We start from the raw sequence: 17,254 nt of genomic DNA on the forward strand, positions 1-17,254 counted from the left end.
GAACCCACAACTTTGTAGCTAAGTCAAACAGAAATGTGGGTACCTCAGGTACCCACTACTTTGGTGTCTGGGTGGGGGCCACTTGTGGGACGAAGCCCTTAACCTGTGGGGTCTGCACTAATCCCAGGTATTAGTGTCAGAACTGACTTATATTACAGGACACCCAGTAGGTGCCCCCAGAGAATGAGAGCACTGCCTGGTGTGGAGAACCCACACATTTGTTGTTGGAAGTGCTGAACACAGAAACCCTTTTCCTTTAGTTATCCTGGTAAAAGCATCAGGGGACAGAGGACAGTTTCTCACCAAAGCAAAAAAGGAAGCCAGAACCATGGAAGTGAGGACAGAGGATCACCAGAGGAATTGTGTCCAAACAAGCAGATGACGAAGCCCGAGAGCTCTCTTCCAAAGAGAACCTCAAACAATGGAAGCCATAGCGTATACAATCCAAAGCCCGAGGCCAGGGGGTCAGAGCAGGTCGAGCTGCCCTCACATCAGGGATGGACGGACACAGGGCCATTCTGGGGCTCAGCCTAAGCAAGACGCCCAGGAGAAAAAATACCAAGGAGGAAAGAACGATGGGAACTGAATCCACGATACACAGAGAAATGCTCATGCTTGCGACTGGTGACACTGGGGTAGGAAACCTGGAGCCCCCCCAGATAACCTGCTTTCTGTGGATGCTCGTGCTGGGGTCAGAGCTGCTCTGTCAGGCATGTAGTGCTCAGGGGTCCCCCAGACGCCGCTTTTCCCAACTACCTTCCTTCTGGCCGTCGTGACCTCTGCCCCGCATCTGGTCTGTGGATCCACGTAGAACCCTCGCACCTTAGGGAACAGACGTCGTCCAGGGTCCTTCCTCTGCCCTCGAACATCTGTTCCTGCGGCCTCAGCTGGTCAGGACGCCCTTGCTTGGCTCTTCTGGCTGCTGGACTCCTGCCTGCCTTCAGGGAGCTTCACTCCACGGTCACCTCATTTACCAGTTCTTCCTAAAGTGCGTGTGAGAGACCCACGCTGGCTTGACCCCACTCCACAGTCTGCAGAGTGCGTGCCGTGTGTCCGCTTTCATCAGTCCCCCACGTGGGCAGGATCGGGACCGTAAAATAAAGTGACAGCATCGAGCACTAAATCAGTATTAATGAACACATAACATGGGTTCCCGGCAGAGACCAAAGTCAGGCCCAGCTTCAGGGAGGACAACATCTCAGGAGAGTGGATGATGACTGTGGGAAAGGAAACAGAAAGGGGAACATGGGTGAGGGGTAAACGGATTATTCGCTGTAGGAGATACACCCGACAAGACTCGGATACCGAACGGGTGGCAGGTGTGTGGGGTGACTCCTGGGTTGTGGTTTGCTACTGGACAGATGGAGATGACTGTGGGACAGAGAGCACACCCAAGTGAAGGTGACAGGAAGGAAAGCAGACACGAGGGAGATCTGGGCTTCATGTGTAACTCTAGGAAGCTTCTAGATACAGGTGGTGATTGAAAGGCTTAGCATGGTGGAGGCTGCCCTGGGTGACAGGATGGCGTAAGGAGGGAAAGCCTGTGAAAGAGGCTTACAGAACTCCCAACACTGAATGGCCAGCCTGGAGGATCATTAGCCCTTTTAGGAAAAGGAAAAAAAGAGGAAACTAGAAAGAGAGAAGGAAAACCAAGAGAATATGGTGCTCAGAGAGAGAAGAGAGGCGTGTGTTTCAAAAAGGAGTGGACCAAGAAAGGAGCTTAAAGCAAGCATGATTCAAACCTGGGGGAAGAATCTAGCTGAAAGGAAAAAAACGGACGCTGCTGAAGAACACACACGAGTGCAGGTTCCCGAGGAGGCTGAGGGTAAGGGAGGAACGTGGGCCGGAAGCCCAGGTGGACGGATGCCTGGAGATGCGTGAGGGCCTCTCCTGCCCTTTCACAGCTGGCTCAAGACCACGTCCTGCCCTCGGGGCACCTCCCACACCTCCCCTAGTTCCTCCCTCCACACGCCCCCCTCCACCCTTGGTTCATTTACGACACTTCCCTCCACCCCCCTGACTGTAGACTCCGGACGCGCAGGAACCATGACACAAATTACTTTGTAATGTCTTTAACACACAACAACTGCATCCTGTACACAGTCAATACGTGTGTGTGTGTGTGTGTGTGTGTGTGTGTGTGTGTGTGTGTGTGTGTTCAATCACCGTGTGCCTCAGTGCACGTAACGGCCTGTGGTGGTGTGGGAGACCAGTTAGGGAAGAAATGGCTGAGAAGGCAAAGGACCCAATTCTTCTTTAATTTCCTTTGTTTTTCAGAACATAGAATTATCTGAACCTACAAATTCCCTTCCTTGTCCCATCTGGTGTTGAGACTGAGAGACTGGATCTCTCCTTTCCCCATCTCCGGCAATGACACAGCCAACCGCAGGCTCTCAGCAGCGAGGATCACGGGCTTTGCCCGTCAGGGCAGAGGCTCGTACTTGTTTCCGGACCACCCCTGTGGGCATGTGTTTCTCTCCTTTCCTTCAGTGGACTCTTAGGTTTTTTTCCTCATCTGTCACTTTTAGTTGCTTCTGGAAACAAGTTTGATTTCTCTTCGGCCCTGACTAGTACAGTTTCCTCCAAAATGGGCTCCCTTAAAGTACAGAAACCTTCTCAGGTTTTCCACTGATCCACACATCTGCGACACAGAGGAGTGAAAGCTGAAAACAAGGGAAAAGCTCTTTCAGAAAATCTTAGAATAAAATTTATTTTCTTGTGTGTGTTTATTGGTTAACGTAGCAATCATTTATAAAGCAAAGAATTTGGAGTGGAGACAAACAAACCTACATGTATAAAATTCAGACCTGCTACCTGGCACAAACAATATATGGCACAAAAGAGATGCACGCGGGCTGTAGGGCGGGACCGGCCTCCTATAGGAAGGCGCATGCCATCTTCTTCCTCAGGCCGCTGACTGCCCCTTAGTCCCAGCTCCCAGGCTGGTCCCTCTTCCCTTCAGTGAGGAGGTCAGTCCCAGGCTCTCCCAGTGTTCTGCTTTACACGAAGTTTTGTAGAGAAAGAGAAAAGTGCACACAAATGTCACTGGTGAGTCCTTGTACCCTGCGGACATAGGAAAGCTTTAAAAACAGTTCGAAGGACTAGTCTGGCCAAGTCTTTTTTTCTCAGTCTTCCTTGTCCCAGTGACAGCTTATCCTAGGCATCGGCTACTCTACTCTCCTCCCAACATAAAAATAAATATGACTGAACGATTCCAACATCGTGCTAGGCCCAGGCACACAAGATGAGACCGTCATCACTTGCTCTCTATCTGTGTGGTGTCCTGAAACATTGCACATCTTGGGGTTTGCAGCTCAAGCAGTTTGATGTTGCTGCCCTCCCTTATTAATAAGAATTCATTTTGTCTACAGCAATAACAAGGCCCAGTTTTTGTACTTCAGCAAATGCCTATTTTGTGAAATGAAAACTTCCCTTTGTGCCCGCATACGCTCTGGTCTTGCTCAGAAACATCCCCCGTCCTTTCAAAGAACAAAATGCTAGAGAGCCTGTGCCCACTGGCAAACCGGACTGAAACCCAGCTTCATCTGGTTACAAGATCCAGAAAGGGCAAGCGCCCTAGACACATCTTTCCTCTGCCTAACAAATTAGTCCAGGGCGGCCCAGCAGGGGCGAGGAGTGAGGTCAGGACAGCCTGACACAACGTGATGAAACCTGACCATGGTGTGGACAGCGTCTGTGTTGGCTGACAGCCTGACACAGGGTCTGGAGCTGACACGGGTGCGGAAGGCTAACGTCCATAAGTGCCAGTTACCAACCCAGGTGAGCTTCACGTGGGCCAGCCCCCTTCCTGCTTTCTGTAATTCTTCACCTTTCTCACTCTCCTGAGCCCCCACTTCTCCCCTCTCCTCATTCCCTTGTCCTCCCTTTAAAATGCCCCTCACCAGGGCGCCTGGGTGGCTCAGTCGGTTAGGTGACTGCCTTCGGCTTAGGTCATGATCCTGCAGTCCCGGGATCGAGTCCCGCATCGGGCTCCCTGCTCAGCGGGGCGTCTGCTTCTCCCTCTGACCCTCTTCCCTCTCGTGCTCTCTCTCTCTCTCTCAAATAAATAAATAAAATCTTAAAAAAAATAAAATAAAATGCCCCTCACCTCTGTATGAATAAAAATTTGAGTTCGGATCTCTCTAGGCTCGTTTCCCTTTTGCAACAGTATATTACTGATTAAAATCTGTCCTTACCACTTTCAATAGCGTCTAGCTTTGTTTATCTTGGGTATTAGGGTAGGATGTCAGCACCCAAGAGAGATGAGGAGGGTTTCCATGGTCCAGGAGGGGTGCCCCGGGGTAGGGTGTCAGAGCGTGGACAAGAAAGGAGGCAAGAACACACACTGGGGAAAAGACGGTCACTTCAATAAATGGTGCTGGGAAACCTGGGCAGCTAAATGCAAAACAACGAAGCCGGATCACTTTCTTATCCCACATGCAAAATTTATTCAAAATAGATTCAAGACTTAAATGTAAGATCTGAAACCATAAAATTCCCAGGAAAAAAACATAGGCAATAAGCTCTGTGACATCAGTCTTAGCGATATTTTTTTTGATCTGTCTCCTCAGGCAAGGGAAGCAAAAGCGAAAATAAACAAACGGGACGACATCACTCTGAAAAGCTTTTGCACAGTGAAGAAAACCATCAACAAAACAAAAAAGGCAACCTACTGAAAAGGAGATATTCACAAACACCATATCTGATAAGAAGTTAACACCCAAAATGCATGAAGAACTCCTACAATTCAATGTGTTTTTAAAAAACCAACAATCCAATTAAAAAACAGGCAGAGGACCTGAATAGACATTTCTCTAAAGAAGACATCCAGATGGCCAACAGACACATGAAAAGATGTTCAACATCACGGATCATCAGGGAAACGCAAAACAAAACTACAATGAGGTATCACGTCATAATTGTCAAAATGGCTATGATCAAAAAGATAAGAAACAACAGGCTTTGACAAGAACGTGGATGGACAAAAAGCCTCATGCACTGTTGGTGGGATTGCAAATTGGTGCAACCTTGATGGAAAACAGTACAGCGGTCCCTCAAAAAATTAAAAACAGAACTATCATAGGGGCGCCTGCGTGGCTCAGTCGGTTGGGCGACTGACTCTTGATCTCAGCTCAGGTCTTGATCTCAGGGTCCCGAGTTCAGGCCCCATGCCAGGCTCCATGCTGGATATGGACCCTACTTAAACAAAAAAACAAAAAAATAATGAAAAATAAATAAAAATAGAACTATCATAGAATCCAGCAATTCTACTTTGAGGTATTTATCTGAAGAAAATGAAAACACTAATTCAATAAACACATGCACCCTTATGTTTTTGCAGCATTATTTATAACAGCCAAGATAAGGAAGCAGGCCAAATATCCATGGACAGACAAAAGGATAAAGAAGATACAGCATATTTATATGACAGAATATTACTCAGTTGCAAAATGAATGAAATCTTGTCATTTGCAACAATGGGGACGCAGCTAAGATGCTAAATGAAACAAGTCAGGCTGAGAAAGACAAACACCAAATGATTTCGCAGATTTGTGGAATCTGGAAAAACAAAACAAGCCAAACGACAACACAAAGCAGAAGCAGATTCAGAGATGTGGAGAACAAGTGATGATTGCCAGAGGGAAGGAGGGTGGAGGGATGGACAAACAAGTAAATGGAATTCAGAGGTTCAGAGGTATGATCTTCCAGTTATAAAATAAATAAGACACAGGAATGTAATGTACCGCAGAGGGAATACAATCAATAATATTGTAACAACTTTTGAATGGTGACAGACGGTAACTAGACTTATTGCAGTGACCATTTTGTTTTTTTGTTTTTTTTTTAAGATTTTATTTATTTATTTGACAGAGAGATAGAGAGCACAAGTAGGCAGAGGAGCAGGCAGAGGGAGAGAAAGAAGCAGGCTCCCCGCCGAGCAGGGAGCCCGATATGGGACTCGATCCCAGGACCCTGGGATCATGACCTGAGCCGAAGGCAGACGCTTAACGGACTGAGCCACCCAGGCGCCCTGCAGTGACCATTTTGTAAGGTAAATATATATCAAGTCACTATGTTGTTGTTTTTTTGAATCATATGTTTTTATACCTAAAACTAATACAACACTGTATGCCAATTATTCTTCAATAAAAAATTATATAAATAAAAATAAACAACCAACTTATTAGAGTAAAACTAGAGGGGGCGCCTGGGTGGCTCAGTCGTTAAGCGTCTGCCTTCGGCTCAAGTCATGGTCCCAGGGTCCTGGGATCGAGCCCCGCGTCGGGCTCCCTGCTCAGTGTGGAGCCTGCTTCTCTCTCTCCCTCTGGCCCTCCTCCTGCTCATGCTCACTCTCTCTCTCTCAAATAAATAAATAAAATCTTAAAAAAAAAGAATAAAACTAGAGTGTATGCATTTGAAAGCATAGAGAATAAAGGAATACTAACATTAACACATTATTTAAGTTCGTTCTGGAAATTCTAAGGGCCATGATTCAAGAAGGGGAAAAAAGAGATAAAATATCAAAAGGGAGGAAAGAAAATTATTATTATTATTTGCAAATGATGTGATTATCTACCTAGAAACCAGAGAATCAACTCCCAAACTATCCTAACAAGATAACTTAGCCACAGGTAAGTTTTTCGGTTAAAAAAATATATTCAAACAATACCTTCCTTATATCCCAGCCCAAATGTGTGAGAAATTACAATAAATAAAAATCACATTCAGGAAATATAAATTAAATTTTGTTAAGGAATGTATGCTAAATACAGGAAGCAAATTGCAGCACTGGACTCAAGAAAAACTGAACCCACATTCGTCATGGGGGGGGGTCTTACTATGTTCCTAGTTTCTCCCAAATAGATTTAGTGCAATTTAATGCAATTAAATTTTAATTTGGTGCAATTTAAATACTGCAGTTAAGTCTTTATTAAAATGGCCCAATGATAATAAATTTTCCTGGGAGAATAAACAGCTGATATTACACAATATCATCTTCAAAAATACAAACGAAAAATGTTTGACTGGCCTGATATTTACATACATTGAAAATTTAGACCCATCAATATATTACGACAGGTCCCAGTACCAACAGATATTAAACTATATAGTAAAAGCCCAGAAATATCTATAAATATATAGAAGTTTATTTTACCAAAAGTTGGTATTTTAAACCAGAAGAACAAATGTGAAGTATTCAAAAAAAAAAAAAAAAAAAAGGATGTTGTTAAAACTCACTGGCTTGGGAAACAAATCCAAACCCCTCCTTCAGCTCTGCACTAAACTTCTGTAGATGAAGCAAAGACAACAAGGAAAGCATGAATTTCCAGGAACCTTCTTTCCCTCCTTCCCCCTCCACGTGAGCTCACCACTCCTTGATGGTGGCAAGGCCAGGGCCGCCCCAGCTGGCTGACACAGCCCATTTACAAAGCTTGCAGGAGCCCTGAAGTCTGCAATCACCATACTGTACACCTGAAACTAATATAACCTTGATGCTAACTCTACTGGAATTGAAAATTAAAAAATAATAATAATAAATAAATAAAAATGAAAAATGAAAAGCTTGCAGGAGATTAAGCTCTGCCAAAAATCCTTGGTATCTCACTGGCCAACTGACCAGGTGGCTGATAGTGTCAGAGGGAGAAGCCACAGGACCGAGTCCACCCACGGGTGCCCCCACGAGGGGAACCTCTTCTGTCCCTCCCATGGCTTCTTTCTGGCCCACAGCTTCAGAGACAGCTGCAGAACTGAGCATTCTATTTCTCTTTACAGACCCCAATACATCCACCTCAATCTACTGGTTCAATAAAATCTATGTTTATCCTCAAAACATAGCAGGCCAAAATTTAAAAGATTCGAAGCCCACATAACTATACCTTTTCATGGACAAACCCTTGAGCCAAGGTCTTTGTCACGCAGACTCCTGGAGCGCCTCACTGATAAGGCTTACCCGCAGGACTGATAGTCTCTAAAGTCCTGTGCTGTCTCCCCACGGTAGGAATTCCCCACCCCAACCCGACCCCTATAAAAGGCAACTAAACAGATACAGAAAATGAGGAAAGCAAGGGAACTACCTCAAGCCAGAGCCTACACAGGCTATTTACTAAATTCGAGACAAGGAGGACCCAAAGGAAAGGTGACACTGGAATCAACTCACAGCTGCCTGCCTATGAGCTCTGCTCCTTCCTGAGGGGGAGCGGGAGAGGGACTCATGTCCCGGCGGGGGCTGCGGGGCCGGGGTACCCCACGGATGCGTGCTATTCTGGGGCCCAGGCCCTTTGGGCCACACAGGCTCTGGGCTCGAGGGGAGACACGTGACTATGACTCAGCCCTTTCCGATTTCCCCCCCACAGCTTCTTCAATCAAGATGCGAGGTTGAGATTGACCAGCTTTGCTCCAATGTGTCAGCCTGTGCCTGGGAAACACTGTGGATGCTGCAAGCTGTTGAAGATGCAGGTTGTCCAAAAAGTCTTCCATTCTCCTCGGAGCGCAGCCAGACAGAGAGCGGGGCCAAGGGAGACGCCTCCGGAGCAACCCCGCTCCCTGGGCTGGGGTCCCCGCACCGGCTGTCATCTGGGCTGGGGCGTGCAAGGTGGATTTCAAACTCCCAGCCCTCCCTCGGGCTCCAGCCTGATGGAAGATGGAAGGCCACCAAGGTAAACAGGAGAAGGGAAATTGCACCCGTGGGATGTGTGGGGAATTACAAGCTCAGGGGGACTGGGTTCCAGCAGGAGAAAAGTTACTAGAAAAGTCCAGTGCGCGAGATATTTTCGAAGGGAAAAGAAGGCAGCCAAATATTGCCTGCTAGTGAAAAATGGACTCGTTTTCAAAGATTTCATCACAGCGTGGAAGCGCAACCGGCATTTAAAACATACCACAAACCTGAGTTACTAGGGCCAGGCCAGGCGGCAGGCGTGGGAGGACCACGAAGATGGGGAGGGCATTGTTTTAAGGAGATAGAAAATCAAATGACAGAAAACGCAGTCTATTTGTAAGGGTAACAAATGCTGTTGGGTTAAACTCCTCTCTGCAAAGGAGGCAGCTCTCAGAGTGGGTGAAATATTTCTAAGAAACACAGATAAAGTGAAATGACGCAGAAAAGTAGAATTTAAAGGTGAAACTCTATTCCAGAGAATCTGGAACAAGCACACACACACAGAACTTGAGATAATTTCCTGAGCTGAAGGCAGATGCTTAACCAACTGAGCCACCCAGGGGCCCCCGTGTCCTTAGGATTTAGTTCAACGCATCGTGCCTTCTGTAGTCTCCGTATTTCCAATAAAACAGCAGCTGTCTCTACAGGCTTGATGGTACCCAGCTGGTGTTCATAGCAAGACCTTGGTGGAGGTGCGTTCTTTCATCAGGATGTACACAATTATGAGCAAATCTCTCGTTGTGATGTTAACAGCTGTTGATGCACAAAACCTGGATCCCTTCATTCACCGGAGTTTACAAAACTGAGGATATTCGATAAATATCAACTCTTGTTTATGTATTAGCTGAAATAATCCTATAAAGAGACATGTCTAGTCTTTAATTACCCCTGACGGAGTTTCAAGAAGAAAGACCTTTAATGGACCCTTTGTCTCCGTCATTCATTCTCATCAGGGTCAAATCCATGGGTAAATTCTCAGACCTCATGCAGTTTGACCCCTTGGTAGCATTTGCTGAGGGTGCTCAGGCCCACCTTTTTTACTTCTGTTCTAAGAGAACTCATTCCTCCGCTGTTCTTCCTGCTCCACAGAGGATCCTTCCCATCCCCTCGAAAGCGGCCCCTTGTCTTCCTCCCCCTTAATGTTGGAGAGGCCCAGGCTCCCAAATGTCTGTGTCCTGGCGCCACTCTCGCCCCAGAATCCCAGAGCAGCGCCTCCTCTGGGCTGAATGTCCATCAGGGCACCAGAGTTTTAGATTCGACGCGGTCCATTCTAGTCTAAAACCCCAACTTCTCCCCGTCTTAGCACCCCGTCACCGCCCTCTCCTGTGCCCCCAGTTTCAAAATCTGACTCAAGCTGATCACTTCTTACCTTCAGAGGCGTGTGTGTTCTTGTATATCTTTAGCCCAGTCCTGAATTTCTGCTTTTCCAAAGACGAGACAGAAAAGTAGGCATATCACATTAATGATCGCCATCAGGAAGAAAATTTTAAACCAGGCGGATTCTGGATCCTGAGGGATTATAGTGCAAAGTGATTATAAATTAGTGGGCTTCCAATATAATATTAATTTCCAATATAATATTAAAATTAGTATAGATTCAATACAGGTAACTTAATAGACACACTCATAAGGAGCAAAAAAATTATAATTTCACTCTACAAAGATAATTACTATTTATCTTTCTATTTTTTAAAAAGATTTAGTTTATTTGAGAGGGAGAGAGCATGTGAGTGGGGGGAGGGGCAGAGAGAGAGAGGGACAAGCAGACTCCTCACAGAGCTCAGAGCCCGACATGGGACTCGATTCCAGGACCTTGACATCATGACCTGAGCTGAAATCAAGAGTCAGATGCTTAACCAACTGAGCCACCCAGGTACCCTCTATCTTTCTACTTTTTGATTTATGTCTATGTACATATAATTTTTCATGTATAAAAATAACATTATGATGTACATACTGCTTAAGCCAAGAGTGCATATGGTTTTTTATTAGAAATATAAACATGCTTGCATATCAAGAAATATTCGACTGTATCATAACCTTTACTGACTGATTAGTAATCCAGAGTTTAGATTTATAAAATTTATAAAACATCCCTTATTTCTTTATATTTATGTTTTTCACTTTTTGCTACTACAAATCTGAGTATCTTGGTAGTTAATTACGTAGCCATCAATGCTTTTGAATAAAATTTATCAAATACCTTTTCCTTATTTATAATGCATTTTCTCTTAAGCCTACCCATATGATCAGTTCCATTAATAGATTTTGTAATATTGAGCCACTTTTACTTTCATAGAAAATGCCTTAATTAATCATGGTGTTATAGGCATATATTTTATTATGCTGGTGGATTCTATGCACTGATGATTTAGTTCATTTTTGCATCTATATTCAAAGATGACATTGAATTTTAATTATGTTTGAGATTTGTTTTTTACCTTTCTTATCAGCCGAGATTAAATTTTATGTAGTTTTGTATAATGCATCGTGATTGGGTTTAGGTGTCTGGTACAATGCTTTTGAAGGATGTCCAACCCTAAGTTTATATAATTATTAAGGCCTATTTTACTTTAGTACCTTTTTTTTTTAAGATTTTATTTATTTATTTGACATACAGAGAGAGATAGTGAGAGAGAGAGAGGGAGAGAGAGGGAGAGAGCACAAGCAGGGGGAGCGGCAGGCAGAGGGAGAAGCAGGCTTCCTGCATGAGCAGGGAGCCCGATGTGGGGCTCGATCCCGGGACCCTGGGATCATGACCTGAGCCGAAGGCAGCGGTTTAACCAACTGAGCCACCCAGGCGCCCCTACTTTAGTATCTTTATTGTTTCTCTTCACTTACATTTTTAATCATCTGGAATTAATTTGGGGGTCAGATATGAGAACAGAGTATAATCGTATTTCTCTACAAATGGGCTTCCCACTACGTTTTTTTTAAAAAAAACAAATCCATCTCCTCTGGTTTGAAATGAAACTTTATCATACAGAATGTATTTTTTTGGAACTTGACCAAATCATCATCAGTTTTATTTAAAATACGATTAAGAGTGGAGGTGCCTTGGTAGCTCAGTCAGTTAAGCGTCTGACTCTTGATATCTGCTCAGGTCATGATCTCAGGGTTGTGAAATCGATCCCCACGAATGGCTCCATGCTCGGTGTGAAGCTTGCTTAAGATTCTCTCCCTCTCTCTCTGCCCCTCTGCACTCCTACTCACTCTCTCTCTCTCTCAAAAAGAAAATTAAAATTAGAAAAATAAAATATATTAAGAGTAGACATTGAAAAAATAAAATGTTTCCTTCAGATAAGACATTAAATATATTTAATTACAGCGATTTCTCTAATTAAAACAGGCCAAGCTTAACAGGTCATTAGCAAACAGAAAGTCAAGAAAAGGACCAAGATGTGCCCAGAAATTTAATGATAAATAATAAAGTTTTCAATAATTTTAAGTTGATAGAATTCATTGTGTTTTGGACCTGAAGTCCAACATAAAAACTTGATCTGCCTCCTTCTTCATATAGTTTCACTGATGTTGCTTTAATAGGTGTGCAGTTTTCTTCATATGGAGTTTGCACAGTTTTCAGTGTTTTTCCCCCGTGGGTACTTTGTAATATTGGTTGATACTGTGCTTTAGATATTTATACAATATAATATCTAACTTTGATTCCCCCCGCCACCTGCAAGGACAGTCTGTTAACTGTACATAATGTTATTTTGTTCTTCGGCATTTACGTTGTATCTACCTGTAACTTACTTTTATTGACCAATTGGGTTTGCTAACCTTTTCAGAATGCTGCACAATAAGATAGATAGCATTTAAAAGAGTATGCAAATAATGATATTAATAGCTCTTATGGGTTCAATACATGAGCATCTGGTACTTGCATGCATGATCTGATTTGGTAAGCCCCTGAACTCCACGAGGTTTCTCTGTCATTTTGGCCATTTATAGCTGGAGACACCAGGACTTAAAATGTTTCCAGGTCGCATAGCTTGTAAGTAGCAGAGTTGAGATTTGAATACACACTATATATATTTTTAGGAATATGAATATATTTGTTTATCCAGTTTTCCCAAATTTTTAGCATAGAGTTGTTCTTACTGTTCTTAGCTTTTAATCTACAACATCTCCAAAAAAATTTCTCCTTTCTCACTTGATATTTCCGACAGTTTAATCTCGTCTCTTGTATCCTGCTCTAGAAAGATTGTCTATCTGATTAATCTTTTCAGATTACCAATTTTAAGGTTTTTTTTATTGTTATGTTAATCACCATATATTACATCATTAGTTTTTGGTGCAGTGTTCCATGATTCATTGTTTGTTCATAACACCCAGTGCTCCATGCAGAACGTGCCCTCCTCAATACCCATCACCAGGCTAACCCATCCCCCCACCCCCCCCCTCCCCTCTAGAACCCTCAGTTTGTTTTTCAGAGTCCATCATCTCTCATGGCTCGTCTCCCCCTTCGACATACTCCCCTTTTCTTCCTCTCCTGCTATCTTCTTCTTTTTCTTTTTTCTTAAAATATGTTGCGTTATTTGTTTCAGAAGTACAGAACTGTGATTCAACAGTCTTGCACAATTCACAGCGCTCACCGTAGCACATACCCTCCCCAATGTCTATCACCCAGCCACCCCATCCCTCCCACCCCCCACCACTCCAGCAACACTCAGTTTGTCTCCTGAGATTAAGAATTCCTCATATCAGTGAGGTCATGTGATACATGTCTTTCTCTGATTGACTTATTTCACTCAGCATAACACCCTCCAGTTCTATCCACGTCGTTGCAAATGGCAAGATCTCATTCCTTTTGATGGCTGCATAATATTCCATTGTGTATATATACCACTTCTTCTTTATCCATTCATCTGTCGATGGGCATCTTGGCTCTTTCCACAGTTTGGCTATGGTGGACATTGCTGCTATAAACATTGGGGTACACGTACCCCTTCGGGTCCCTACATTTGTATCTTTGTGGTAAATACCCAGTAGTGCAATTGCTGGATCGAACAGTAGCTCTAATTTCAACTGTTTGAGGAACCTCCATACTGTTTTCCAGAGGGGTTGCACCAGCTTGCATTCCCACCAACAGTGTAGGAGGGTTCCCCTTTCTCCACATCCCCGCCAACATCTGTCGTTCCCTGACTTGTTAATTTTAGCCATTCTGACGGGTGTGAGGTGGTATCTCATTGAGGTTTTGATTTGGATTTCCCTGATGCCGAGCGATGTTGAGCACTTTTTCATGTGCCTGTTGGCCATTTGGATGTCTTCTTTGGAGAAATGTCTGTTCATGTCTTCTGCCCATTTCTTGATTGGATTATTTGTTCTTTGGGTGTTGAGTTTGATAAGTTCTTTATAGATTTTGGATACTAGCCCTTTATCTGATATGTCATTTGCAAATATTTTCTCCCATTCTGTCGGTTGTCTTTTGGTTTTGTGGACTGTTTCTTTGGCTGTGCAAAAGCTTTTTATCTTGATGAAATCCCAATAGTTCATTTTTGCCCTGGCTTCCCGTGCCTTTGGCGATGTTTCTAGGAAGAAGTTGCTGCGGCTAAGGTCGAAAAGGTTGCTACCTGTGTTCTCCTTTAGGATTTTGATGGACTCCTGTCTCACGTTTAGGTCTTTCAACCATTTGGAGTCTGTTTTTGTGTGTGGTGTAAGGAAATGGTCCAGTTTCATTCTTCTGCATGTGGCTGTCCAATTTTCCCAACACCATTTGTTGAAGAGACTGTCTTTTTGCCATTGGACATTCTTTCCTGCTTTGTCAAAGATGAGTTGACCATAGAGTTGAGGGTCCATTTCTGGGCTCTCGATTCTGTTGCATTGATCGATGTGTCTGTTTTTGTGCCAGTACCATACTGTCTTGATGATGACAGCTTTGTAATAGAGCTGGAAGTCCGGAATTGTGATGCCGCCAGCTTTGCTTTTCTTTTTCAGTATTCCTCTGGCTATTCTGGGTCTCTTCTGGTTCCATACAAATTTTAGGATTATTTGTTCCATTTCTTTGAAAAAAGTGGATGGTATTTTGATGGGGATTGCATTGAATGTGTAGATTGCTCTAGGTAGCATTGACATCTTCACAATGTTGATTCTCCCAATCCATGAGCATGGAACGTTTTTCCATTTCTTTGTGTCTTCTTCAATTTCTTTCATGAGTATTTTATAGTTTTCTGAGTACAGATCCTTTGCCTCTTTGGTTAGATTTATTCCTAGGTATCTAATGGTTTTGGGTGCAATTGTAAATGGGATCGACTCCTTGATTTGTCTCTCTTCTGTCTTGTTCTTGGTGTATAGGAATGCCACTGATTTCTGTGCATTGATTTTATATCCTGCTACTTTACTGAATTCCCGTATGAGTTCTAGCAGTTTTGGGGTGGAGTCTTTTGGGTTTTCCACATACAGTATCTTATCATCTGCAAAGAGTGAGAGTTTGACTTCCTCTTTGCCGATTTGGATGCCTTTGATTTCTTTTTGTTGTCTGATTGCTGTGGCTAGGACTTCCAATACTATGTTGAATAGCAGTGGTGAGAGTGGACATCCCTGCCGCGTTCCTGACCTTAGGGGAAAAGCTCTCAGCCTTTCCCCATTCAGAATGATATTCGCTGTAGGTTTTTCATAGATGGCTTTTATGATATTGAGGTATGTACCCTCTATCCCTATACTCTGAAGAGTTTTGATCAAGAAAGGATGTTGTACTTTGTCAAATGCTTTTTCTGCATCTATTGAGAGGATCATATGATTCTTGCTCTTTCTTTTGTTAATGTATTGTATCACGTTGTTTGATTTGCGGATGTTGAACCAGCCTTGCAGCCCAGGAATAAATCCCACTTGGTCCTGGTGAATAATCCTTTTAATGTACTGTTGGATCCTATTGGCTAGTATTTTGGTGAGAATTTTTGCATTCATGTTCGTCAAGGATATTGGTCTGTAATTCTCTTTTTTGATGGGGTCTTTGTCTGGTTTTGGGATCAAGGTAATGCTGGCCTCATAAAATGAGTTTGGAAGTTTCCCTTCCATTTCTATTTTTTGGAACAGTTTCAGGAGAATAGGTATTAATTCTTCTTGAAATGTCTGATAGAATTCCCCTGGGAAGCCATCTGGCCCTGGGCTTTTGTTTCTTGGGAGATTTTTGATGACTGTTTCAATTTCCTTAGTGGTTATAGGTCTGTTCAGGTTTTCTATTTCTTCCTGGTTCAATTTTGGTAGTTGATACATCTCTAGGAATGCACCCATTTCTTCCAGGTTATCTAATTTGCTGGCATAGAGTTGCTCATAATATGTTCTTATAATTGTTTGTATTTCTTTGGTGTTGGTTGTGATCTCTCCTCTTTCATTCATGATTTTGTTGATTTGGGTCATTTCTCTTTTCTTTTTGATCAGTCTGGCCAGGGGTTTATCAATCTTGTTAATTCTTTCAAAGAACCAGCTCCTAGTTTCGTTGATCTGTTCTACTCTTCTTTTGGTTTCTAGTTCATTGATTTCTGCTCTGATCTTTATGATTTCTCTTCTCCTGCTGGGTTTAGGCTTTATTTGCTGTTCTTTCTCCAGCTCCTTTAGGTGTAGGGTTAGGTTGTGTATTTGAGACCTTTCTTGTTTCTTGAGAAAGGCTTGTATTGCTATATACTTTCCTCTCAGGACTGCCTTTGCTGTATCCCTACCAATTTTAAGTTTTGTGTGTCTTCTCTACTGTTTTATTAACTGCAGAATTTATTTATTTTACTCTAATTGTTTTAATCCTTCTTATTTGGGGTTGCTATGTTGTTGTTTTCCCCAAGTTCTGGAGTTGAAGGCTTATTAGCTTATTTATTTTTGGTTGGTTTTCTTGTGTTTTCTTTTATAAATTAGGTCAAGTTATAAATTACCCTAAATGTCCAGTATATTTCCACATGTAACAATTTCCCTGTCATTCAGTTTTAAGTGTTACTGAATTCACTTTTTGATGTTCTTTTAAACCTAGTAATTATTTACTATTATGTTGTTCAGTTTGTAAATATATGTGATCTTTTTAGAAATCCTATTGGTATTAGTTGTGATGTTATTGCACTTAGGTTTTCTATAGAATATCGATCCTTTGAAATCTAATTTACCATCTATCCCCAGTGGAAGAACCGAGCCACATCACTGAACTTGCCAGTATAGGCAACTGACGGTCTAAAATGTTATTTCTTATTTTCAAAATATGTGTGGATTTTTCTGCTTATCTATTCTGTCTTTGATTTCTATCATAATTTAATTGTGATTGGAGGACACATTCTGTGTAATTACAGTCCTGTTACAATTGCTGGAATTTACATAGTAGCACAGTATGTAGTCAATTTTTACAAATGTTCTAGGACACCTTGAAAGGAATGAGGATTCTGTGGTTGTTGAGTGGGGCGTTCCATGAATGTCAATTAGGCCAAGTATGTTAATTATATTGCTCAACTCTTTTATATTTTTACAGATTTTTTTCTCCCTGCTGCAACAATTACTACAAGTGGTGCATTAAAATCTTTCACTATAGCTATCTTTGTGTCTCTTAATGGTTTGGTTTTGTGGTTACACTAGGGTGCACAGCAGGTTAGCTGGGAGCTGGGCTCTACATCTCCTCATCCCCAG

The 17,254-nt window shown here is 42.8% G+C and overlaps 1 protein-coding gene across 7 annotated transcripts in view; it reads right to left on the reverse strand.

Moving 5' to 3' along the window:
- Positions 1 to 2,250: 2,250 nt before the first annotated feature.
- Positions 2,251 to 17,254, reverse strand: part of SLC17A1 (solute carrier family 17 member 1) — a 46,124-nt gene continuing 31,120 nt past the window's right edge. For 2 of the 7 annotated variants that reach the window (XR_003521424.1, XM_027602191.1), the window contains 2 exons: positions 10,026 to 10,165; positions 2,251 to 2,663 (listed from right to left, as the gene is read on the reverse strand). Coding sequence is in view for 3 of the 7 variants with exons in the window: in XM_027602191.1 (XP_027457992.1) it covers positions 10,028 to 10,165 (138 nt within the window). In the remaining 4 variants the exon portion in view is untranslated. Of the gene's footprint in view, positions 3,064 to 10,025; positions 10,166 to 17,254 lie in introns of all 7 variants that reach the window. The other 5 variants (XR_003521425.1, XM_027602192.1, XR_003521423.1 and 2 more) reach the window with 3 other exon arrangements.

The sequence above is a fragment of the Zalophus californianus genome, chromosome 7, assembly GCF_009762305.2.
Source record: "Zalophus californianus isolate mZalCal1 chromosome 7, mZalCal1.pri.v2, whole genome shotgun sequence".
In the NCBI taxonomy this organism is placed as follows: Eukaryota; Metazoa; Chordata; class Mammalia; order Carnivora; family Otariidae; genus Zalophus; species Zalophus californianus.